Source organism: Gasterosteus aculeatus, chromosome 20 (assembly GCF_964276395.1).
Source record: "Gasterosteus aculeatus chromosome 20, fGasAcu3.hap1.1, whole genome shotgun sequence".
Classification (NCBI taxonomy): Eukaryota; Metazoa; Chordata; class Actinopteri; order Perciformes; family Gasterosteidae; genus Gasterosteus; species Gasterosteus aculeatus.
Window position 1 is genome coordinate 16,675,394 of NC_135707.1, and position 27,133 is coordinate 16,702,526.

Genomic DNA, 27,133 nt, shown 5'->3' on the forward strand with positions numbered 1-27,133 from the left:
CCCAAAGCAGTGATCCGCATCAGCACCACGGACAGCGACACGTGCTGCCTGCCCGCAGCCTCGCGCGAGCTGCAGAGAGCAGCGTTATCCGAGGCAGCGAGCTTCGTGTGACCTTCACGGTGCGCTAGAGAACCGACACGAATCAAGCCCGGCTGTGCATCCACAACCTCCACCCAGCTCTCGCGATGAAACGGGGCAGCGGCAGTGGTTGGTGACGCTGCGTCACCTGACTCGGAGAAGGAGGCGGGGCGGGATGAGAAATTCTAAATATTTTAATAATGAAATAAGCAAGCGGATGTAAATCCACCAGGGGCGCCGCCATCCAACGACCCGGGCTGAAGCGCGCATCTGAGGGGCTTGCAGGCTGACTTGACAGAGAGAAACCGACGCGCGAGGAAGAGGAGGAAAACCCGCTGCAGTGGATGGTGGGAGATGATGACGGTGATGATGATGCTGCCATCCAGGAGCTGATGTTCCGCCACACGCCCCGCTGATACACAAGGACCGTCGAACTGGTGGTCGTGGTGGGGATTATCCAGGAGGCTGGAGGAAGGGAGACGCATCATCCGGAGAGGAGCGTTTTTGTGAGAAGCCGATTGATAACACGGAACTGAGCCATAACACAAGAGAAGCCTCACATGTACGACCTGGACGAGGGTTTTTCAGTGGGATGTTGTAGCTCGCCTGTATATAACTACATGATAAGGAATACGCTGGTCTCCAGGGAAGAAGGTCAGCGCTGAACTGACTGGAGATCATCCGATCGCAGCATTGTTATGCAACTCGTATCATTCGCAGTCCTGTAGGAAGCGCGCGGCTCTTTCCTCCTCGGCGCGGTGCTCCTGCGGTGCTTTCGAGGGCGGCTGGGACTACTGAGGCCGGTCGTCTATTCCGGTTTGGAGGTGGGCCTGGGGGGAAGGCGGGGGCCGGTGGTGGTGGTGGTGGTGGTCGGGTGTGTGGGGGGGGGGGTAGGACCATAAGCACACGCTCGGTAGCAGCAGCTTGAATCCAAAGAGAGAGAGAAGATGTCGGGTCAGACGCTGACGGACCGCATCGCCGCGGCGCAGTACAGCCTGACGGGATCCGACGTCGCCCGAGTTGTGTGTAAAGCCACCACACATGAACAGACCGCTCCGAAGAAAAAGCACCTGGAATGTGAGTTATCTATCCATCTATCTATCTATCTCTACAGATCTGTATATGGGATCATATGTCCTTTCAACCCTCCCATCCATCCTCCTCATGTACATCTAGGCCATGCACTCCCCCCCACATCCATTCCTCCAGGGTGTGTTAATGTGCTTGCAGTGGGGGGCATCAGCCACAGCGTGTGCTCACATGCACATGCAGTCACGCAGACACAAACACACATGAATTACACACTATAATTCAGACTTTAACGGAACAACCTATCACTTTATTACAGGAGGGGTTTCTTCCCCCGCCGTGTAGAGCCGGTGTAGAACCAGAGCGAAGGTACAGAGTCTTAAAACAAGGAAACCCTACTGACTGGAGACCCGCTGATAAATGGATAATTAAAAGAGGTTTTGTCGCTGGGCCTTTTTCCTTGACTCGTGTCCCCTGTGATATCACAAATGTGCCACTGCAGCAATGTAGCACTGACGTTTTTTTTTCTCTCGGTGCAATTTGTTGATTTGTCACCTTATGGCTTAGACCCGTGAGGGAAATGATGGAGGCTATAGTGCCAATTCAATTACAAGCACTAGAAAGGAAAACAGAGCGGGCCTATGAAGCATCAGGAAAAGGCCTTGGTGCGTACAGACGTCTGAATGTGCTGTATACTTTTAACATTTAAATAACGATTGATGCCATTTCAGGTTAAAGTCATTACCAATGCAATTAGTAAGAAATCACTGCTTTGGCATTCGATTTGTGAAAAGCAGGCTGAGGGAGGCTAATGTGTAGCACTGAAAGGGGAGCGTCAGCTCACCGGGACTTTAAGTCAGCGGCATTTAGCTTCTAGTGCTTCTGACAACATTAACTCAAAAAGTGTTAATGCACAGAAATATCTACAGTGACAAATGTGAAGACAAACATTACGATGTAGTGAAAACATCGCAACATTTGGGCTGATCTGAATGATAACACCGAGGAGACCGGTTCTAAAGTGTGTAGTGGTGAAGGGTGCAGAAGGAAGACAACTATGACCAGGTGACTGTACAGCAGACATTCGCTGTTGCACGACACATGATGAGAGCCGTCATTTCCTCTGTATGAAAACCCAAAGGATTCGAGTCCTTTGGGTTTGGTTGGCAATCTCCAACCCGGTGGGAGAAATCGATCGGCCTGTCTGTTTGTTTCCAGGCCTCCAAAGTGAATGATGGGCCGCGTTAAATCATAGCACTACAAGGTGGAAAGCTCGCCCACGCGCCAAAGTTAGTGTCTGCACTTTGTGCCAGTGTGTTGCATAGTGTGTTGCATAGGTCGCAGACAAAAAAATGATTTCACACATTGTGGTGCAGTTTGCTTTCGCCTTAAGCCAAGAACGTGTTTCTTTTAAAAGAAGTCCACCCTCCTCTAAGTGAGGAAATGTTGAGTCCTTTAACAGGAAGAGACTTTCTGCAGAGGTTTATGCTGGCCACTTCTCATAAAAACATTCTTGCTAATTCTACGCTAAATACAACCATTCATTTTATGCCATTACTATCTTTCCACATTACTTATTACTGTATAATAAATGGTTGTGTTTTTACAATTGTAGTTCTCCAATATGGCTGTTTGTAGTGTTGTGAGGGGGCGTGGCCATTCGTAATGCGCAATGCGTCCACGTGGACTCCATAGCTTGTTTTATTCAAAGTTTAATAATAATGAAAGCGATGATGTGACGCGTTTCCAATTTGCACCTCAGCAATACGCTGGGCAAGTGTAAAGTAGACCCAATGAGCGGTTATTGCAAAGAACAAACACACACACATATCACACTGGGCTGCAGCGGAAATAAGTCACGGGACTCAATTTCTTAAATCCGTTTTATTTCCCCGTGCACATTTGTGCACTCTACTTAAAACATATCAAAATCACACACATACAGACATACAGAGCATTTCCTTTTATTTTTGTGTGACCACAGAGCAGAACTATTTTGCTGAAACCTGAAAGGTGTAGAACATGCACACTATCAACGAGGTCGTAGCATTAATCTTACCTCTGTGTGCCGTCCTATTTCACAGAGAACTAAAAGACGCTTAACTGCTTTATTCAATGCAACCATAGTGATTATCCTGTTAATCTGTTTTATACAGCATCTATAGTGATAAAAGATAATCTTATTTTTCTTAAACAAAGAGTCATGTTTATAATTCTCCCTCAGAAATCTTGCTAATGTTGTACTGCTGTTTACACGTACATCATCCACCCAGTCGCACGCATATTCTGACATTTCTAATTATATAAGAGATTTTATAAAGACGTTGAATGCCCACTTACGTAGCTCTTATCTGGCTCCTTTGGTTGGTTCTCTGATTGGTCGAACTGACCAGCGTTATCGAACCAATATCCTACATGTGACATCCATTCACCTAAATACGTTCTAAAAACTACAGAAATTGGAGGATTCATTTGTTCTCTTATCTTTCCCCAATGCGTGCAGATCTCACCGGATTAGTGTCCACAATCTAAAAATAATCTCCTATGGATCGTTCCGCTGACAGCTAAATGTGCATTGGTCTGTTGCTCATCTGATCTAGTTCAAATGACTGGCAGGGCAGCGAGCTCCATGTGCTTTGACAGCGTTAGAGGAAAACGGAGAAAATCGTTTTTTTTACACTTGAATCTTTCAGCATCCAAATACACCATCAATCGAAACATCTGTGGTGCAAAGACTTGTTTTAATAAGACAAAACTAACCTGCAACTGTAAAGCTGTGAGACGGCTTTGTTGAGGGGAAATGATTCACCACCTAGATGTCCATTCAGTGATGATTCCAATGCTCACGAAGCCTTAGTGACAGAGCCTACATGTACCAGGATGCATTGCACACAGGCTACTGACACCCAGCCAAAAGATTATTTAGCCCAGTTGCATCTAAACCTATGCAGATAATAAAATAAAAAACAGGAGGCTGTGTGTTCGATCCAGCGCTGAACCAGGCGGCAACATTTCTTTTCTTATTGCAGTGTTTCACATAACAGTTAGTTAGTTTCTCCTGTTTTACCTTTCACAATAAAAGCCCAACATCAGTTCCCTGCATCGCTCACTGGTCATCTACCATCTCGGCCCATGTTTTTTACGATGAATCTGGGGACCCAGAAGATTTTTGTCCTTTCAGGTTCAGCATAGCGGACTTTCACCAATTGATTTGTGCCAGCAGTAGCACGATTGTACTTACGTGTCTCTAGAACACACTTTTGCCATTCATTTTAGGAAGCCTTACGGATGATTGCGATACAGATCAGAAGGCCTCTAAACTCGTAAACGATTAAGGCTTAGGCAGCAGCTCTGATTGCCTGACGTCACACATGAACCGAGTGTGTGTCTAAGAGAAGGCTGTTGATAGCTTACTGCAGTGGTTCCCAAACAAGGGTGGGGGGTCGCGGCGGTGGGCCATCCGGCTGGTTGTGGCTTCATCACCAACCCTAAAAAACCTTAGTCTCGATACATTAACAACTGTATTTTCTTTGCTTGTTTTGGGGGGGTGCGGTTGGGTCGGAGGTCTCACAATGTCCCTCTATCCTCAAAGGGGGCCTCGACAGAACAAATTGTGTGAATGCGTTCACAGCCTCACATGCTCGACGTTGCAGACGTTTGCCGTTGTCGGTGTCCCTCCCCAGCCCAGAGAAAGAAGGACTTTGAATGAGGGGGCGCAAGTGTCTTTTTTGTCGTGTGCAGGCAGGAGGAGGAGATGCAGCTGTGAGTCAGCTGTCTGAATGGGCTGTCATTAGGATCATTACTGCCAACAAAGGAGACCACTGCTGAGGAGATTGAAGTTTTTGCATTGGTCACAGAATCAGAAGCGCACGGCGTGTGCCGGCAACGTCGCCCTCTTCCTGTTCAGTGTGAGAGAGCGAAGCTCTGTGCTGCTTCTCCTCACTTAAAAACAGCAGCCTGCCAAACGCAGATGGCTGTGTTTCCGCAAACAGGCCCAAGCGCTTTTCCAGCTCCTAACAGCCTCCATCTCGCGCTACGGCTGCTCATGTCTCCCCAACCTCTCAATTCTCCTGCTGTTAAGATACTTTATAGCTTAAGGGTTATCTCTTCCAAAATGTGTGCCATGATTTTGGGCCCTCCCACTGGGTTGAAAGCACAGAGACGACGTCTATCATACAAGGAACCGATTCATGGCTCAGGTTCCGTCTGTGTTTGCTGCAATAATTATCACCAGATCTGCTCCGCTCAAAATCTAGTCACTCCAATTAACACAAAGATGCGATTATACCTGGCTCAGAGAAAGGCAGGGCACACGACCTGCTGGGTGTGTGTGTGTGTGTGTGTGTGTGTGCGCTCGGCGATGGGGGGAGGAAGCAGCAGGATAAGCGGTGAGAAACATAAACAGTGTGCCCAGTCCCCTTTGGCTGCTAAGGGGCTGTTACCACAACATGAGTCACCATCCATGTGTTGCCGTGTTCGAGAGGCAGATTGTCTCTGAAGTTTCACGTGTGTTTGCGCACGTGCGCATCAAAATATCACTCTCTCTCACGTCTCCATTTAAACCCACGTTAACAAGCAATAACCTTGTAAGACTTGACTCAATAAGACATTTGCTTTCTCAATAACAAAGTCCTTGGCAACCAAATAACCAGGAATACTGTTTTACAAAAATGTTAAATCCTTTAATAAATGGGGCAAGCTTGTTCAGGCTTGTACTTGTAAATACAAGTGCCCTTTAACAGATTCCAGAGGAAGCTGCCCGGTGTTTTCAGTCAGGGAACCGATGGATAATTGCCTTGACTTGAAGATCCACAATATTTATTTATGTAGTACTTTCTTTAGTGTGTCTCCTCTCCTCTTCTTCCATGACCTTCATGCCCTCTATGCCCACTGCTCTGAGTCAGTGTGGATTACATCCACGGCGCAGTTTACATCTTAGTCACTCGGTAGTCTTCACTTTGCGAATTGCATATATTTAAGTTAATCGATTCTCTGTTTCAGCTTACATGTAGTTCTCCGCACTGAGAAGCACCATATTCTCATGGGCATTGTAGGTGGTGAGTTGTATGACGGCTCATGAATCATTTCATGGTTTGAGGTTTTGTTTGGGCATATCAGTGTAAACCCTCCTGCACCTCATTATTACGAACCATAAAATGAAGGCCCTCCACAGTTTATGGTTATAAAACCTCATTGCAGTGAGAGGCAGCGTGTCTCTTTGGCTTACAACTGCTCTGTAATACATGCATATTGCACACTGTGTGTGTGTCAGAATAAAGGCAGAGAAGAAAAATATTCTCTTTCTGTTGCTTCAATTGGTCGCCACACGCTTCCCTTTTTCCGCCTCGCCCACTCGATCTTCTCACCAGCGCTCTCCGTGTCTCCGTACTACTTTGTGGTGGTTCTATGCGATGCCTTGCCTAATGGCGACTCACGGAGAACAGAGGAAAGCAGAAGGAGGTCGGTGAGAGGGACTCAGCGTGCACTGCAGTGCTGATCTAACGGGCGCCAGAATGCCTCTCTAGCGCAAAACACGGGTGTGGGAGGTGGACAGTCCTTCTAACAGTGTGTGGCCAGATTAATGAGCTGCGACGAGAACCCCCCCCCCCCACACACACACTCCCTCATCCAGCTGCTATTAGACTATTATCTTCTGAATCTCAGCAGCGGATTCAGATGCATTGGCTTCTCCTTTTTTTCTGACCCTTTGTCGGGTCACGATGCCCTCGATCCTGCTTGTCAGACGGTAAAACCACTTACATTACAGTGCGGTTGTGTCTGTACTTAAACAGGGCAGGATGATTGTCCTGCGACCAGCAGCTAACCAGCGTTAGAGAGCCATGTCTACACAAAGGCCTATCAATAATGCAGCGCGGGCTCAGGTTTCCTGCTCTTTTATCACGCTGCAGTTCTGCCTCAGGCCCAGACTTTGCAACAACATAAAGTGTCACAAAAAGTTTTTCTCCACTGAATGAATCATCGGATAAAAGGAACCCCTTGCGGATGTTTAGGTAGTTTCACAAAGTTTGGAGACAGCCTCCCTCGCTGTGGGGTGAGTGCATTAAGTTCAGTCACTTTTCATTTAGCTCAACTGTCCTGCATCCGAGAAATGTCAGGAAGCATGCAGGTGCTTTTTGTTAAATCTGGAACACGCAGCCATTTCCCACAGCGGTAGTATGATAATTTCATTAGTCACTCATGCAAACAGAGGACAAGTCTGGGAGTCCAGCTCAAACGTTCTTCATTAATGCACCTGACTCTCAAGTTCTGTGCAATTCTTTTTGCTGTTTCTTGATGGTTTTGAACCTTTTCAGGAGGTTCTCTCCGGAGGTTATTCTATTCACACCATTTTGCCTTTTAACGGTTTGAGTTATGTGAAGTAGGGGAACTATCTCCTTAATATACCATGAAATTGATTGTGCATCTAGGTCACGGCTTACTTGATTAGTTCTGCGGCCTCCTGTTTTTCTTTTCGCTTTATTTTAGCCTCCAAACAGATACTAATTAGTCCTTTGTAAGAAGAAAGAGGAATACAGAATGATATCTGTCTCTGCCTCTTTGGAGCAGAACCTTTACCCAACAGAAATACACCAGCCACAAGCTACTGGTGTTCCATACAGGGGGGGGATTCAACGCCCCATTTGAAGAGAAGAACTTAAAAGGGGTAAAGGCAACTAGAGAGGAGGAATTTAATGTAGCTTAGTCCATAAATTGGAAATGTAGGTGGTGAGTAGATCATTCTTTTATTGAATATCTGGGTGTTTTCAAATCTTTGTTTATTCGTCTTGTTCTGAAGCTTTAGTAGAAACTCCCTGACCGCATGCTGATTGATTTGCTAGCCTACCGGTCCATAGGGCGACCAGCAACGCTGAAGATGCAGCGACGGGGCCCTTGAATAATAGATAGTGGAAGAGTAGAACCGCTTTCAACGTTGATACTATGCCACTGAATCTTTCCATTCATATCTGTATAAGATACATCATTTAGAACCAAGAGCAATTCAAACTTAAGTCTGGTGTGTTAATCTGCTTCTGGATTTTTAATACCATATGGACGTTAAGGCTAATAGAGAATATATAAAAATCTAAAAATGGATATCGTGTGAATTTGTGTGGGATGCCCTTAAAATTTCAATAAGATCTACCTTGCCACATCTTCATTATTGGTACATTTCATTATCCGTCTTTGACTGTGCGTTTTGCAGACTCGCCGCATGCATGCATGCTTGCTTGGCGGTTTGTCTTCAGTTGAACGGCCGCACGTCAGCTTTTGATACCAGTCACTTTTAAAATCTTAAACAAACCCAACGAACGTGGAATTGTCTTCCCACGAGCAGCAAAGACCAATTGCAATGTAGCGGAAAGAGGACGCCGCTGCTATCTGTGTCCACCAGCAGTAGCAGCAGCTTGTGTGGGATGCCAGCTCCCCCCTCAGATGTCACTTCCATCCTCCGCCGTTTCTGGATCCCAATGGCTTCCTCTCTGTTTGGCTGCCACGCCACCTTGGTGCTACGCTACACTGGGACCGAGTGCATTCTGGGTATTTTTTTTCCTTCCCCCTGTATGCTTGAGGGTGAGAGGAGCTATAAATAAACGCCGTGCTTTCATGGTCCGCGTAGCTCACCAAGGCATCGCTCATGCGGCGTGGCAGTGCACTCTTGTGAAACAAGAGAATCTGGATATAAAATAGTGTAGAAAACAACATATATGACCAGGTTTTTGAAAGGTGTTGGTGACAATTAATATGAATTTGTTGCTGAGGGTTTAGTGTTATCACTCACATACATCCGGCTTCGGCTGGATGACACGATCAGTTTGCTGCAACCTGAGTTTGCACCTCTGACTATGATTTCAAAAGACTTTTACTGTAACCTTGATGCCACTGATAATACAGACCACCTTGACATCCCCCCTTATGGCTTTTTGGTACATTAAAAAAAAAAAATCCCTTAATTCTCAAAAATTTGGGAGGGTGTGTGTCGTGCAGGCTTGCGCATATGGTTTTGCGTGTCCTGCATTGCCTATATTCACTCTTGAACACACATTATCTTGGTAATGACGTTCAGTTATTGATATGGTGAAGGCTGCTCTTTGAAATTGGACTCCTGTCAGTTAGCTGTGGCAGAATTCAGGGCAGCCTGATGTGGTTTTCAGTGACAGTTATCTGACACTCTGGAGATCAATGAAACGTAAAGAAGAAGAAGTAGAAGATCTGAAAGCAATTAAAAGGCCATAAAAGAGCTGTAGGAATGCTTTGTGTTTAATACCTAGCATCAAGTAGTATGAAAAAAGGCACTGCATCCCTGATTTGTGCTCAGTGACATCATCTGACACGGAGCTGCTCTCCAGAGATGGACAGGTTTACTGCTAGGAACAAATATGTCCCCCAGTGTCAGCGTGCAGCGTGGTACCATTTCAGTTTGTGAAGATTGCACCGGACATTTTGTGCATAAAAGATGAGGCTGCATGTTGCATACGTAGCCCCAACAAAGCGCTGACTCATTACACGTGGTTGGATTCTAAAGCGTGTGTGCCCCATCTGTTTGCATGTATGCCTGTTAATGAGTGCCCCTCCCTCAGACAGGTGTCCTTCTCTCTTGTATCTCCCGCCTCTTATTTAAAACCTTTATCTCAAACACACACACACACACACACTCAGTGTTGAGAATGGGAACACGTCAAACCAATGGTTTCCCTCTCGTTGCTCCCTCGCTGCACAATGACGGCTGAGGAGATGAGGGTACGCATGCGCCTGCAAACCCTCTCGCTAGGATGAGTGTATAAGATCGTATTGTAAAAACATGTAGAGGCTCTTGTAATCCTCATGTGACCAATAACCTTGTGCAACAACTAAAAAAAGATCTGCAGGCTTTTTATGAAGGACGTGTCCTTTGTGCTGTTAGTGAAGACACAGAAATGTTACACTGGGAACAGGAGATAAAATACCATCTCATCATTGGCCACCACCACACATTTTAGATTTAGTTATATCAAATACTGTGTTGTCGGTCCTGTGGGTACTACAGTATTTTCAACACCCGTAATTCCCTGGATATTAAAACGCACCGTAGAAGCTTACCAGAACCAGAACCAGAATCGGCTTTAATGGCCATACATTGCACATACATGGCAAACACACATGGTCTATATATGTAAGATAGGTTAAATGTTGCTCTGTCATACATAGATATACAAATAAACAACAGAATATAAAAAATACATCTGAAAAAAGACATTAAGGACAACGAAATAGAACACTAAGCATAAACATTACTGATATGTACAATATAACTATGAGGTAGCAGTACAATATAATAGTGCAAGTAGTGCAGATGGAGGTGTTAATTGTTAATTGTTCATCAGAGTGACGGCCTGTGGAAAGAAGCTGTTCCTGTGCCTGGTGGTTTTGCCGTACGGTGCTCTGTAGCGCCCACCAGAGGGGAGGAGTTGGAACAGCTTGTGTCCAGGCTGTGAGGGGGTCTGCAGTGATCTCGCCTGCCCGTTTCCTGACCCTGGAGGTGTACAAGTCCAGGATGGAGGGCAGGCTGGAACCAATAGTTCTCTCTGCAGACCTGGCAGTCCGTTGTAGTCTGGCTCTGTCCTGTTTGGTGGCCGATCCAAACCACACAGTGATGGAGGATCAGAGGACAGGCTGGATGGTGACGGAGTAGAAAAGAATCAGCAGCTCTTGAGGCAGGTTGTACTTTCTGTACAAGTAGAGTACAAGTACATCCTCTGCCGGGCCTTTTTCCGAATGGAGTCGATGTTGGAGCTATTAATCTGCTACCTCTATTTATTTGATTACACCAATCGTATTTATGCCTCTTAATCAACTGGACCTCAAATTGGGGTTACTGCAGGCAGCGTTGGAAACTGTTTCCTATTGTAATGTTAGGACTGATTGTGTCCGGCATGGTCAATCATTCAGTCCTTTATCTCTGTTTTTGATCTCCAAAACCTGTTCGTAAAAATGTATGCGAAAATCTTGAACATACAAATTCGTAGTGATACATACAAAATAAATACGGACTGCAACTGATGACGTCACCCTATTCAGTGAATGGGCACCTGCACCCCGGAAACACACTTCATGAAGTCTAACAATGTAAAGTAAACGTGTTATAATTGCATTTTTAACGAGAAATCAATGTTAAATTGTAAGAATAGAATACTAACCCTAACCCCCTCAAAAAATCCAACATGGCGGAGAGACGTTCACTCAAGAATCCAACATGGTCCGCCATGTTGTTCACTCAAGGGGCGTGGTTAACCACCGCCAGTTCCTATGTATTGTTACGAATTTCTATGTCAAATATTTCGTATACATTTTTACGAACAGGATTTGGAGATCACGTTGTCATGCTAGCTGAGTGTGCTTAACTACCAGCTACTGATAATAACTAGTAGTGAGAACTACAAGCTGCCTTCTTCAGCTGGTCACTATGACCTCTGCCATTTGTGGCCAACTGAGTTTTCCTGTCTTCTGCTTCTAGATGTCGGTGAGAGACTCAAAACGCGTTGTGAAAAATCAAAGTATGAGCTGAAAGACTTAAAAAGGGCTCCATGAATCTTAAGGAAGTTGTCGAGTTCAGGGTTTATTCCCTGTCGCTTAAAACAATTGTACAGATCTAGATTACTTTTACTTTTGCACATCTAGTACAGTACTTACAGGCAATAACGTATTTATGATACAATTCGCTGTATTTTGTAACATTCAGAACAGCGAACCAAGCGTTAAACTCCTGTAATTATTAATCGGTGTGTTCAAGGGCTTCGTATTAAGCTGCTCACACATAATGAATAGTTCGGAAGGAAAGTGGGGAGAGACGAGTGAGTCAGGAGTTCCTGCTGAGTTGCAGTCCAGCATCTCGGTAGGAGCAGACTCTATCCAGCACATTTTCTAACGCTAATATCGGTTCCCTGACACAGTCATTGTTTGGAACCGTTTGTACGGTTCAGAGCACTCAATAGGATCCTCCTGTGATCAGTCTTGATTTTGAGCAGCAATGGTCGTCATAGCTGAACAGAGAAAGAAAAGCAACTTCTGAGTATGAAACCCCTGATTGACAAGCGCAGTGGAACAGCTACCGACCCTTCCCCTTGAATAACAGCTATAATCTCCTTACATTCATGTGTATTGCACTCTCACTTGGACATTATCAGCAGTAGATTCAACATCAACCGCCTCTATAGATCTTCAACGATAGTGACGGTTCAGTTGGTCTCACAGTCTGGCAAAAGGATTCACCTTCACTGCAGGAAAGACAGAGAGAGACAGACAGAAAGACGGGCAGACGGAGAGATGAAAAGCGTAGGACGATGCAGGCTGCTGACTCATCCTCCTGATAGGGATTATCTCTCTCCCTTTGTGTGTGTGCATGTGCTGCCTTACTACTGAAGAGGACGTGCATAGCAGTTATCACCGCATGATGCGTGATGGAAGCATGATGGAAGCGTGATGGGAGCGTGATGGGAGCGTGATGGAAGCATGATGGGAGCGTGATGGAAGCATGATGGGAGCGTGATGGGAGCATGATGGGAGCGTGATGGGAGCATGATGGAAGCGTGATGGAAGCGTGATGGGAGCATGATGGGAGCGTGATGGGAGCATGATGGGAGCGTGATGGGAGCATGATGGAAGCGTGATGGGAGCGTGATGGAAGCGTGATGGGAGCGTGATGGGAGCATGATGGGAGCGTGATGGAAGCATGATGGGAGCGTGATGGGAGCGTGATGGAAGCGTGATGGGAGCATGATGGGAGCGTGATGGAAGCATGATGGAAGCGTGATGGGAGCATGATGGAAGCATGATGGGAGCATGATGGGAGCGTGATGGGAGCGTGATGGAAGCGTGATGGGAGCATGATGGGAGCGTGATGGAAGCGTGATGGAAGCGTGATGGGAGCGTGATGGAAGCGTGATGGGAGCATGATGGGAGCGTGATGGAAGCATGATTGGAGCGTGATGGGAGCATGATGGGAGCGTGATGGGAGCGTGATGGGAGCATGATGGAAGCGTGATGGGAGCGTGATGGAAGCGTGATGGGAGCATGATGGGAGCGTGATGGAAGCATGATTGGAGCGTGATGGGAGCATGATGGGAGCGTGATGGGAGCATGATGGGAGCGTGATGGGAGCATGATGGGAGCGTGATGGGAGCATGATGGAAGCGTGATGGGAGCATGATGGGAGCGTGATAGAAGCATGGTGGGAGCGTGATGGGAGCATGATGGGAGCGTGATGGAGGAAACTGAAGCCTCCTCCCTTGACAACCACGGCCACCGCGGGCAATCGGACTTGATGTATTCACGGTAACAGCGACATGAATTATAGAGCAGATGAAATAATTGGACCATTTTCCTGAATAGTGCTTATAATAACTAGTTTTCCTTTCATGTCATGGATGACATGAATCCCACACTGCCAATCATGTGATCCAAACAGCCACTATTTTGACTTGATAACTACTCATCACATTAAGAATACCCCTGTATGGAAACCACCTCAGGTATGCGCATTTAACCGACGTGTCCGATCACACGTAGCAGCAACGTGGGTTCAGCACTTCAGGTGAATTACAGTTTGCTTTACTTTTCACCGCTTCCCTAACTGGGGATGTTGGACGAGAAGAAGAAGGATGTTTACTCATAACTTGTTTTCTGACTATTGATGGTAAAAATGGAAGCTATAAACATACTAGTGTAAAAGTCCTGCATTTTTTACTTAAAATGACAATGTAGGCTACTTAAATCTAATTAACGTTTGTTGAGCTTTCAGTCAATTATTCTAGGAGGTGTAATGAATAATAATGCACCATATTTCATTTGATATTTTGTGTCTTTATCAGGGAACCGTAGTACTACAAAGTTAGTAGAATAGTAGTAAAAGATAACAGTACTGGCATTTTGATTTTAATGATTGTTGGCTTTGCCATGGTGAGATTGTTCTTTCTGACACATTTGTATGTGACACACACTTCAAACTAACCCGATATTATTCAATGAGTGTGAGATGTGCCGTCATTTTGTCTATATTTCGCCTGGGAAGAAAATCCAATAGGCAGCTCTCAGCTTGCTCCTTTCTGCTGGCCGTAAATACGCAGGATGGATATGACACGATTAATGAATCACACAAGTAGCTCTGCATCTGCCCTGCTCGGCTGAATCAATGCTTTTAAAATGACACTGGTCATAATTTCACTCCCCCTCCGTCAGTCACTGCACGGCTACTTCCCTCATGTTCCCCGTACTGACTGAAGAAGTGCCCTGAGGTGTGCTGTGGGAGGCCGGCCTGTGTATCTGCCAGTGGATTGAGGCAATAGATCAAGTGAGAAGAATAGCCCTTTTATAGCAGACTTCTATACAAATGAAGTTATTTTGGCAACTAGAGGAGTTGCCCTCTGATGGCCGGTAGAAGTGATAGTTTAAGGGACTCCAACATTGGCTTCACTGACTCGGAGGTTGCATTGTGGTGTTAGGAATGTTTGCAAAGCCTTTGGTCCTCTCGCTCCCTTGGTCAACTTGGAAGCTCAATTACTAATTATTATTATTCAGTTTCAATGGTGGTTTAGGAAATGAACATTTGTATCATATATAGCATTCATTCAGTTGTGGGCTGCAGAAGCATCTGTGTAAAATCTACCAATTATGACACATATCACCAAACACGTTAACAAACATCTCCAGCAGACATTAGCATTTCTAGAGTCGTGTCTCTGGCCTCCCAACAAATGTAATATTTGCTCTCCTTTTAGCTGAATTGAAATATCTATTTAATTCAATTCATTTAATTTTGTATAGCCCAAAATCACAAATTACAAATTTGCCTCAAAGGGCTTCACAGTCTGTACACATACGACATCCTCTGTCCCGAAACCCTCACATCGGCACAGGAAAAACTCACCCCCAAAAATATCTGTCTCATTAGCTGATAAAAACTCACCCAAATTCGCTTTGTCTGCCAGTAGTGTGGATTTAACGCTGAGAACAGCGGCAAGCTGTGGTTGGAAGTTACGCGGATGAACCATCCGCCGTAACACCAGGAAAATGTGCTTGCAGAGGCTAGAAGGCCTCAAAATGAGCTGAGGGTAGCAGCAGGGGTCAAGAAGAAATTGTCTTTATGGCGGTGTCCCGTTATGCAGCTTAACATTTGCAGAGATTATTTGACAGGACAGTTGTATCCATGACAACCCGTCCCATTAGCAGATCGTTTTAGTTGCAATATTACCCTTATTTTTTATTCATCATTATAGAATGAAATATGTGGATTTATAGAGTCAATCATCTGCAGGTGGTGCTATATTACAGGTCGCTCCATCGAGCGCCGTCTGTGTTTTGTGGCTGATTGTGATTCACACTGCAATCATTTCTTCCCTTTTGGTCACGACAGTTTCTCTACGTGTTCCACTCGTTCTCTGCCTGTGCTGCAATGAGCCAGTGTGACTCACTCACACCAGGCACTGCTCATGTAATGTGATGCACTTCATCAATCACATTTCAATAAGATGGAAAACGGCAGCCTCCAGTGTTAAAACTAGCCCCTCCTGCTTGCAGCAAGTGTGCTACTTACGAAAAATGATGTCAAAATAATCTGATTTAGACACACATTGCACCCTGCGCAAGCTGACAGTTCTTTCCAAATCTAAAAAGGTTCAGGTATTAGAAGGAGACTGAGCACCTCGCTGCTGGAGTGACATTTTTAAAACAGGTGGATTAATACCGAACACGTGAACATTTCTAATTTCATTTCATGTGCTCAGGAAACTGCACTGCGCGTATGAAACAGAAAATTAGGATGCAAGTGAGTGCGGCTGGAAATGCTGCAAAGCCCACACCCAGTACCACCGCATCGAATCCTGTCTGCCATTTCTCGCCCATCTGCTATCATCACTTGAATAAAAGGGTTTCAGCGTGCCGCCGCCGCAGCAGAGCCGAGTCTCTTCCCTGCTGCTAATATCCACCATCTGACCTTCTGTCTCTCCTCTCCCTGATGCTTCTCAGACCTGATCCAGGCCACCCAGGAGACCAATGTGAACGTCCCCCAGATGGCCGACACTCTGATGGAGAGGGTCGGCAACGCCAGCTGGGTGGTGGTCTTCAAGGCCCTGATCACCACACATCACCTCATGGTGAATGGCAACGAGGTGAGGTTACAACGCGCTGTTATTACACGAGCCCTGAGCGCATATGGTGGTTGCTGGTTTAGATGTCCTGGAAAATACAGTCGGGGGAAGTGGGTCAGTATTTAGATACTCATGAGTAAGGGATTTTCCCCCGAGCTGACCCGCTGAACACCACCATAGTGCGGTTGTGGCTCCCAGTTGTAAAGTAGGGCAGTGCTGGATACGCATATGTCCTGCTCTAAAACATCAAATGCACGGGCACAGATTAACTGGCATGCATATGCAAGTTATAGTGTAAAATGGTAGAGATAACAGCATATAAGGAACGCTATATATATATATATATATATATATATATATATATATATATATATATATATATATATATATAGCGTTCAATCTTTATTTATATTCTAACCATAATCAAACCCATAGGACTTTTAGTTGTTTAGATGATGGGATGTGTGCATCCATAATTACATAGATCTGGAACTATTTTATAAGGAAAATACAAAATAGTAGTCATAGTGTGGAATGAGTGGATTTTTCCAACCGTTAAAACTGCATTTTTCATCATTTCATAAAAGTCAAAACATAATTTGTAACTAGGATTAACCCAAAGAGAATCATCACCCAACTCAGATCCTCTCAGATATGTTAGCGTTCCTCAGTTCATAGGTCTGGTTTTACTCTCTCAGTTTTTACCTCTGTCGGTTCATTCTCAGTACCCTCGTTAGTGATTAGATTTCCAGACCTGAGTTTTTTTTAATACGCTAACCGCATAGCAACAAACAGCAGACGACCGTTAGCGACTATAGCTGCATTTAGCAAACAAGGGATGCAGACAACGTCCTCAGGGTTTGGAAGACACCAAAATAGAGCAAAACGGTGAATGAATCAGCTGAAGAGACGTACAAGTCTTCAAGTGAAAGTTAATGCTGCACTTCTGTCTGCTGGATGTGTAAACTGATCGCCATCACTAACCCTGCCCTCAAATCTCCAATAATATATTAAAACAGAAAACTGTTGTGAGGTACTGGCATTACGCCCCATGTCCTCTCTGCACATTCACTTTTACATTTTTATACTAGCTGCATGGTCGTAAATGTTGACCTCGGCAGCAGACATGGAACTAGCAAGGGACTGGCCTTCCTGCTCCTGGTCCTGACCCTGCGACCCAATGTATCTCCTGACAGCTGAAGCTCTGAATGGGCACCCGGGGACAACTCAAAAGAGATATAGCGATGCTCCTTTACAGTCCACCAAAGACGGCAAACTACCACTGAGTTGCAGATGACGAGAGAGGGACAGTGAGAGACCCAGAGAGACAATGCCAGAGAAAGAGGAGGGAATGTGTTCTGCAGTGGCAAAGAGCATGAGAGAGTTTGCTGTAGTAGATAACGTGAGCTCAAGCCTTAGCTCATTAGTTATTCATTTACCGTCAATACTAATCCCAAGTCACAATCAGGGCATGGCCCTCACATCTATGTGGTGGGGAGCAGAAGCGATTTAGTGATGAAGAATTAACCTCTGCAGTCGATGCAAAGACGATTGTGGTGCCATGAGCTGCTATGGGGACACACGTTTCACCAATACGCTCAGAATAATGTGATGGAGTGGTATGTTTCAGACGGGGCTGTGCTGTTGTAGTGTCCCTAATAATGAGAGTATGAGTACTGGCTCTAGAGAGAGAATGAAAGGAAGTAAATTGTTCCGCACCATCAATCCAGGGCAGGATTTTTCATTCTTGTGCTCCCTTTATGTTAGAATGCTCCGTTATGTGTAATTGCAGCCCCTGGATAGTATTTTGTGTGTGTGTGCGTTTGCATGTGCATGGCATGTATTTATGTTCAGGTGTCTGATTCATATTCACACCCTCCCACCGACAAAGCCTGCCTTATTGCTCCTTTAATGTTGGATGTCTCTCTAACCAAGACCGGCTTAGAATTACACCTCTCATGTTAATTCCACTTTCTTTCCACTTTCCACTGCAGGCACTTTCACAGGTTTAGTGCCGAACAGCTCTACTGAGATGGCTGTGAGCCTTAAAGCCTTTTTTCTGCATTAAAATGGAGCCTTGTGTTAGGATATGATGCTGAAGATAAATCAAGCTATGACTGCTGGAATATACTGTGTTCATTCATAACTGTGTGTCACTGTCATTCCTGTTTATTTCTCATTTGGTGAGTTTATATTTTTTTGTTATTTTGAAATATAGTTCTGTTGGCATGTATTATCCATCAAAGGTCTGTCACCGTGTTGCACCATGTCGTCTTGGGTCTGTTTCATGAAGAATCAGTTAACTAAGCTATTTTTCGCCTCAATTGGAGTAATTTCCCCCGTTGAACAATCAGGGTTCGGCACAGAAATAAACCCCGTGTATTTGTTCTCTCATGCAGAAATTCCTGCAGTTCCTGGCATCTAGAAACACCTTGTTCAACCTCAGCAACTTCCTGGACAAAACTGGCTCCCACGGTGGGTGGAGTGTCTTCCCTCCCTGTCTTACCCATTCCTCCCGTCCTTGTCCTATCTTTCACTCTCATATCTTTCTGTTAAAGACAATTAGCTTAGCTTAGCATGGAGAATGGAAACAGGGGGAAACCGCCTGATCCTATAATCATATGTACCGAAAAAAAGTTTTAGAGATGCTAATGAATGTATTCTGGCAGAGCCATGCTGGCCGTTTCCCGCTAATTCGAACTTTATTCTAAGCTAATCGAAGCATAACTTTAGCTCTGTGCTTAGCATATATACAAAAGTATGGTGCCATCTTTCAATGGAGCTCTCACAACAATGTCAACAAGGTTGAAGAGCTGAGAGATCCACTTCCACTTTTCACATTTTAGAGTCGGCTCACAGAGCAAAAGACAATTGCATTAAAGACATAACTTTTTGGGGGGTGATTTTTTCCCCTCTGCACTGAATTGACAGAGGAGACGGTTTTATTTACGTGTGAGTTTTTCTTCCTCAGGCTACGACAGTTCCACCTTCATCAGGCGCTACAGCCGCTATCTCAACGAAAAGGCCTTCTCCTACAGACAGATGGCTTTTGACTTTGGTCGTGTCAAGAAAGGGTAACGATTCATTCATTTCTCACGCTGCCAAGCTGCATGACTATTTCACCATTTATATTGATTTTTTACTTTGTTAGTTTACCCGTGACCCGTACATGCTCCCTTCCTACTTTCCCTCCACATCTATCAGAACAACATACATCCCACTGGTGTCCCGGTGTTGCGCTCTACTGCACGTACTGAGTGCAGAGGTGAATACAGAGTGGGTTATTACTCATGCTTGCAGAGCGGACAGCTCTGTTCATCTGGCAGACTCAAGGTCCCCGTGGCTACATTAGCTGGCACTGAAAGATGTAACTGCAGAATACAGAATAGAGATCACCTTGGTGGATGATTGCACGGGAAGTGTGCGAGGTATACGCAGGTGTCCTATGCGTCGTTCCGTCTGAGAGCTGCAGCTCAATTCTCACATGTTCTGTTTCTTTCCGCCTCCCCTTCCGGTGTCAGAGCTGACGGAGCGATGAGGACCATGTCAGTGGAGAAGCTGTTGAAAGGAATGCCCACCCTGCAGAGCCAGATCGACGCGCTGCTGGATTTTGAAGTGAGTGACTCGCAACAACGTCACTGCACAAGGTTGATCTATTTGCGCAGGGATAAAACACAGGAGATCAATCTCACAGGGTTGAACCATGTATTCCATCAGTGAAACAAAAATGTACACGAACGATGCAGATTTACCCCGTCTTAATCTTCACTGTGTATTTACAATTATGTATCTGTAACTTCAACAGAAGGGTTAGACAAAAATACAACTACCAGAGATGACCCACATCAGTATTATAGATAACAGTTTCTGTTTTAGCTGAAATTGTATCGTCGCTTTTTTTTATCACTGCTTAAATACATTTTTTTGTTTGCCTAAAATCCATTTAGAGTTCCTTCTGTTCATCCTGGCTTTTATTTCCGTCTGCAGGTGCAAGCACCGGATCTGAACAACGGGGTGATAAATGCCTGCTTTCTCCTCCTCTTCAAAGATCTGATCAAGTTGTATGCCTGCTACAACGACGGCATCATTAACCTGCTAGGTAATGAATCACTACTCTCCCGCCCTGGAAACGACTCCAGAGCAACGATGCCCGCAGTCATTCCCGTTTGTCCCCAAAAAGAGACACTTTTGCTTGCAGCCGTCACCACACGCGTTTTCCGATTTCATTTTAATACCGCAGGAGGTGTGTGGTGCTGTGGGCATCATTTGGCAGTTTAGCACGTCCAGATGTTCCAGAAAAGTTCAAAAGTACAACCACGGTACACGTCTATTGTAAAAAAACATGATGGTGACAGTGGCATATTATGCAGCTGAATGCTTGTATTCATATGATGAATATATGGAACTTTATTGCTATCCTTATCCTTCCAAAGGCTACAGGTATTATTATTGGTTTTGCAATTTTTAAAAACATAATCACTCGATTATTTAATTAATCAATTAACAAAACCTTACTAATTTGTCTTTTGCACTTAGCTCTAAGTCATGTTATGGAATTTCTGACATAAATACTTTAAAAACGGGCCACAAGAACATAAATATATATGTCAAATATTCTATATATTTATCAGTTTCAAATTTATTTTCTTTAACAGGTGAGGTCTGTATTTTTTACCACATCTTACTGAAATAGAAGCAAACAATGGTTTTGTGAGATCTGGTGCTCTGGTCTAGTTCAGCTGAACTCAATGACCCGCAGTGTGTGTTCGTAGTAATGAAGTCATAAACATTGCTGGCTCGTTGATGTGTTTCAATATTTTGTGGAAAACCATGGAGCTCTGGTATCAATTCCGTGGTGGTTCTGGACGTTGATGTGTTTCATGTGTTGACAAAAAGAACAAACAACGAATGTCCTCATATTTAATTCAACAAAGCGTTTGGCATTTCTCTGTTATCCAGAAAAGTTTTTCCAGATGAAGAGAAGCCAGTGTAAAGACGGGCTGGAGATCTACAAAAGATTCCTGACACGGATGACTCGGGTTTCAGAATTTTTCAAAATCGCTGAGGTAGTTTATATTACTGATAGCAATTAAATATTTTACTACTTAGTACCTGTTGCACTGAAACGTCACTCTGTTCTTTTACAGCAAGTGGGAATAGACAAAAATGACATACCTGAACTCACTCAGGTAAGATCTACTAAGGCTTTTCCTCACTATTATTTCTTAACAGTGAGTTGTTATTGCTTTTTACTTTTCTTAAGGTGACGCGCTGACAGAAGAGCAGACTTAATTATAAGTAAATGTCGTGTTTTTTCTTACTGTGCTGGATGTCGTGTGACGCTACCATCGATGTTGTAAAAAGGAAGTTCCACTCCCATTCGCCCGGCAGCCAATGAGCTGTGGTTGTTTGGTGATTGACGGCCCCTGGGCCCTCCTTCTCTTTTCACTTCCAGAGGTGCGGGTTGATCATTCAGGCCGAGAGTGTGAGTAGCGAGCACAAAGCTAGCTTTTGGGAGCAAACAGCTCAGAGAAGGGCAACATTATGAAACTGCCTTTGAGCGGCCCGAATGAAGCACACGCAGCAGACACACATCGGGCCGCTCTGATGATGGAGCAGGACCATGTGACTGAGAGAGTCGAAGCTTTGATGTGCTGAGCGATGCTGCTGACGTGGCTGCTTTCCACTGCTGAATGTCTGAGTCAAACGTACTGTGTCATGGGACAGCAGATTGTTATCCCCAAGGTGTGCTGGAGACTTTTCAAAAAAGCTATATTCACTGTGACGGTTATTCAAAAACTGTTTGATTCCTAAATTTTGGGTCATTGATTTGAAGTGATTCCCAGACTGAGAGAACCAATTTCTCCTGTTGGTTCCTGAATTAATCCAATGGCAACTGCAGTGTTTGTCTGTGGAAACTCTACGGCTATAACACAGTTCTGTAGAACGTGGACGTAGCGGTAAGGATGACTTGCATGACAGGGCGCGCTGTAATGCACTGCAGAAAGCTAATTGTTTTCGAGCATGCCGAATTGAACAAACTGCAATTTATGACACTATAGACTACTTGGAATAGAGATTTGATAACCTGTAACGATCAAATGTATTAACTGAGATGAGTGATACCACTAATGTACTATGGAGCCAACAGGTGATTAACTCAGCTTAATATAAACTCTGCAAACAGGGAAATGGCCAAACCGGTTGGTTCATCCCGGCGCAGAACTGTCTTGCAGTTATTTTGGCCTCAACCGTGTTAGTTGAAAATACTGTTACTTTAAATTCTGGTCAAATCTGGTTTCATGTTGTTAACAGCAAAGTAATCTCTATAATAGTCTGAATAATAGTTGGTCAGTGACCTTTTCTGAATGATGATACCATTTTTCTTACTAGCCATAGTGCAGTTGTTCAAGTGATACTCTGTAAGCCCCAACTACGTATCTTAGAGTCCCGTCTTAAAACATGAATACTGTGTGCTTCCAGGTGAGCAAACGCCTATTAGTCTTCCAGATCCGTCAAACTGCTTTGAATTAATCTCATTCTCATCACCGCTTTCTAGAGGATTTAGATCAGCACAAGCGAGACAGATTGTTCCGTCCGACTGGCTTGTGAAAGTGCTGTGTAAGCAGATTTAGGTCCGTCATTTCAGATCATATTTTAGACATCTATCAAAGTAGTGATGTTTTTTAAGTCTGTATTAACATTGACCTATTAATAAGCCCGAGGATGTCGAACAAACTATTTTTCTGCATGTCGGCAGGTGACAACGTGCTATTTCTCCTGGTCGAGCATGCAGCTTTGCCTTGTGACTGGCTGGAACTTTGTTCCCTCTTTTAGCGTTGAGATTAAACCTTTTCACGTTTTCTTTTCTGCAGCTGGTTACATATGTTTACGCTGTTTAATCCCCCGCTTAAATTGTGGATTATAAAAGCTACGGACTCATTTGGTTGGTACTCAAAAAATATTGATGCAGCAGCCCTGTTCTGGGCCCAAATCAAACTGTCAATTAGCAAAGCATCAGTTGTTTGTACTGTAACGGTCCTGCATCTAGTTTTGCAATTAGAAAGTATTGGTTGACATCTATCGTCATTGAGGATGAAGAAGATGAACCACTTTGTTTTTATATACGAACTCTTATTCCTAGAGTTATTCAGCGTTTTTATTTGATTACATGGTCCACTGTCGTGGTGTTTTACCCTGTTAAAGAGTGTTTGTTGTGGGTTGTTGGTATACAACATAAGGCATGACTCTCAACACAATCTCAACACACGTAAGACAAGGAGCTCCGCTGGGCGCTCCTCGATGTCGTGTTAAAATAAATTCTGCCGCCTGCCAAAGAGCAACGTCCGTTGTCATGGCGTAACACCGGTATGAACTGTGCGTGAGAAATTCATCCCGGATATCTTATACTGTTTGAGCCGATATCCCTGCCGGCCCTACTGTCGCTCCTCTCTAACCATTCCCAACGTTTGCAATCCTTGTTAAATCATATCTTTTTTTACTTTATTTATTGTTCTACAGGCCCCAGAAAGTCTCCTGGAGTCCCTGGAGACCCACCTTAACACACTGGAGGGGAAGAAGCCGTAAGTAGCTCAATACATCTGCAAGCTGTTTCTCGTTTTAATTGTTTACCAGCAGTGACACAGAGCTGACGCGTCAATAATCCCGTAACTCTACAGTGTAATGCTTCCGTTGGGATTTTGTCTCGGGTTAGCTTGGCAGTACAACACGCACCTTGGTTTGTTGACTGTTTCATCTTTGTGTTACAAAGAGTGCTAAAAATGATCTTCTTTCTATTCCCCTATACTCCTCTACCGTGTCAATTACTATCTTTACTCCGGTCAGAGAGGATAAGTAAGTATCAAAAAGAAAAGGACTTAAACTATATTTAGACCATTGTTTATAGAAATGACATCTGAGCAAGTGACTGACAATTGTATTGTTGCCAACTTTTATCTTGCTCAAAAAACGTTTCTATGGAAAATACTTTTTATTTTGTGATGCTCTCATTTGTGACCTTTCATAATTTGCATCACTGTTGTCATCGTCATAAAGAACATCGATAAGCCTTGCACCGATGCCACTACTAACATTTTCATCTTTGTCATAATTTTTCTGCACAATCAGCCCCGACTTTTACAAAGCTTCAGACGCATGCATTCAGAAACGTTCAGCTCCCACTTTCTGTCTGCAATGTTTAAAAGGAAGGCTTTGTTGAGGAGGAGCAGAGGCTGAGATGCTAGCTATTGCTAAGCAGTGCGCCGCGGGTCCAGTAATTGCACATGTGCACTGAGTGTAATTGCTTTAAAATACTGCCTGCCTGGAAAAAAAACCCTGCAGTAATAGTTAAGCTGTCACTTTGCCTCCCGTGTCAGTATACGCCGTTATGTGTCACCATGTACTTCCTTGAACTCTTTAACTCATGTGCTGTCATTGTTCTTGCAGGTCGCCCACTAAGGTAAGCTGTGTTTCATGATGATCATGATCTAGCGGTAATAATGGCCGTTGCTTACGTGTCTTTGCTTACGTATAGCACAGTTATTCAGGAAGTGATTCAGATGTTTCAAAGCTGCTGAAACACATCAGCTTACATAAGTAAAAGAGGATCTTTCCCTGCAGCAGGATGCGACAGCCAACAACAGCGTGCCGGCGGCAGCTGCTGCCGCTGTTGCGCCGGCCAGGCGTGCCCCTCCTACTCCTGGCGGCGGGCCCCCAGCTCGCCCCGGGCCACCTGCCAAACCTCCTCCGCCCTCTGTCACCCCCACCGCGACAGCCCCCACCGTCACTCCTATCAGCAAGTGAGAGTCACTCAACAATATTACAGTGTGTGGAATGAGCTGCATCAATATTTGAGCATTAATATTGCATTCGAAACGGATTGCCTGCGTCATCAGCCCTCTCTCTTTCTCTTTCGTTTTGTTTAGCGCTCTTGATGATGGCTTCTTGTTGGATCTAGACCCCATATCCTCATCAGCAAAGGGTGCAGCAGCAACTTCCTCCACGACTGGATGGGGAGGTGAGAACTTTGAGCTCCGTCAGAACCTTGTTTGTATTTTTTTAACAGTATAGTATATCGTTTTTTTTCACTATAAATGTTACAAGATAACATGCTTTTAGCATCCTAAACTAGCTCAGTAAAAAATAAGGGTTATACACGGTTGATGTATTTGATGCAAACATGATTTATTTTGTAAATATAAAAAAATATGGTATTAGGCTAATGCATTAGCTAGTGAGCCGAAAAAAGCTAGCCATTTATTTGCACTGAAAATAGATATTGATTTTCCTAAACTTAAATGTATGTACAGAATAAGTATTAGTGGATGACATGGCATATTTGATAGACATTAATTACATCAAATGCTTAATGTCGTCAACTAATCTTTGGACATTAGGACATTAGGATTTTCTAAAATTAAAGTTGAAGTCCCTGCAGAGCAATTCTTATATCATAGTAAAATGAATGGAAGCTAATAGCGTCTCAGTCAAGTCTGCAAGAAGATCAAATCAAAGTCATGGTCTGTTTTGGAAAGTTATTGGTACTAATATAAAGTGGAACTTGTGGTAAATGAGCTGAAACAATCTGACTGTGATTATGTATATTATAATCATTATAAAGCTGCTGTTGCTCTTTGCCGTCCTCTCTGTTTATCTCCACTGATAGACTGAATCCAAATGTACTGAAAAGTAAATGAAGGGGCTTTTAGCGCTATTGGATTATTTTTAATAAATCAGTTCCTGACTATAGTTGGCAGCTTGCAAATTAAATATGTCTAATTTTCATCAGCTCATTTCCATGGGTAAAAATAATGGGTTCTCTTTCACCTGTCTCTCTGTCTGTCTGTTTTGCAGATCTTTTGGCTGAGGGTGAGTACTCTGTTAGCACTCTGCTGTGAACTGAACAGGGAAAACTCCCACAGGCTTTTGATTTTCACCTGACTTTCTACCCTACATTGTTATTGTCTTAGTGTCAAGCTATTTTCACCTTTTGGCACCTGCTAAGCCTGTCTATTTTTTTCACACTGCCGCCTTCCTCCCCATCTTTCTTTCCTCCTGTTCCCCTCTTTTGGGGGTTTCTAACTGGGCCGTGGTGTTTGGATTACGGGCTTCATCCGCATAGCAGCTCCGCCTGCAGCTGATGAAGCCTCTGAAGCTCTCCTGGCGGAGGGAGAATCTGATGCTGCTGCTGCAGTGGCGGCTGCCCCTGCACCTCCCGCACCCAAAGCCGCTGCCGCTGCCACTGCCGCTGTCACTGCCACTTCCGCTGCAGCCACACCGGCACCCGCCACGCTGCCCGTCACAGCTCCAGCCTCAGCTGCTGACTTGGACCTTTTCGGAGGTCAGAAAACATCTGATATTCAAAAAGAGATCAAACAACTCATGGGTTTCTTCAAGAAATACATAATGCTGTTTGACGGCATTGCCAGAAACCTTAAGGCTCGTCCTACCATGTGGATAGGTTTTGTCTGCTGCACGATAAAAATATATTTTTGTTGTAACTATATTTTGTTGTAGCATTACAGTAAATGGCATATGTCCAGGTTTATTTTGTTTGAAAATATAAAATATTTGAAAGAAATGTCCTGATATATACCAAAAGAGGTGCACTTTTTCATATCAGGCATTAAAGTCTTCTTTATCTAGTTACTAAGGTATGAAGGATTGAGAAAACATCTTAAGTACTAGGGGGGTAACGATTCATTTTAACAACGATTCGATTTGAATCGCGATTCATGATTGCCGATTCGATTCATGGACGATCTGGGTTAATTTAGAACGATTCGATTCGATTTGATTCAGTGACTTGAAATCGATTCAGTAACTTTACTGGACAGTGCAGGAAAAGTTTCCAAGATCGCTGTTGTTTCTTGTAAGGAAATCAGGTTTAAATTAATTATGGATATTAT

The 27,133-nt window shown here is 44.3% G+C and overlaps 1 protein-coding gene across 22 annotated transcripts in view; it reads left to right on the top strand.

Annotated features, from left to right (window-relative positions):
* Window positions 1-289: 289 nt before the first annotated feature.
* snap91a (synaptosome associated protein 91a) overlaps window positions 290-27,133 on the top strand; it is a 39,787-nt gene continuing 12,943 nt past the window's right edge. For 17 of the 22 annotated variants that reach the window (XM_040165905.2, XM_078095423.1, XM_078095425.1 and 14 more), the window contains exons 1-14: window positions 290-1,155; window positions 16,105-16,247; window positions 18,626-18,701; window positions 19,198-19,300; window positions 19,748-19,841; window positions 20,214-20,325; window positions 21,186-21,292; window positions 21,374-21,415; window positions 23,748-23,809; window positions 24,672-24,684; window positions 24,846-25,024; window positions 25,151-25,242; window positions 26,079-26,093; window positions 26,347-26,565. In XM_040165905.2, coding sequence (XP_040021839.2) covers window positions 1,026-1,155; window positions 16,105-16,247; window positions 18,626-18,701; window positions 19,198-19,300; window positions 19,748-19,841; window positions 20,214-20,325; window positions 21,186-21,292; window positions 21,374-21,415; window positions 23,748-23,809; window positions 24,672-24,684; window positions 24,846-25,024; window positions 25,151-25,242; window positions 26,079-26,093; window positions 26,347-26,565 — 1,387 coding nt within the window. In that variant the 5' untranslated portion in view covers window positions 290-1,025. The remainder of the gene's footprint in view (window positions 1,156-16,104; window positions 16,248-18,625; window positions 18,702-19,197; window positions 19,301-19,747; window positions 19,842-20,213; window positions 20,326-21,185; window positions 21,293-21,373; window positions 21,416-23,747; window positions 23,810-24,671; window positions 24,685-24,845; window positions 25,025-25,150; window positions 25,243-26,078; window positions 26,094-26,346; window positions 26,566-27,133) is intronic. The other 5 variants (XM_078095420.1, XM_078095426.1, XM_078095431.1 and 2 more) reach the window with 3 other exon arrangements.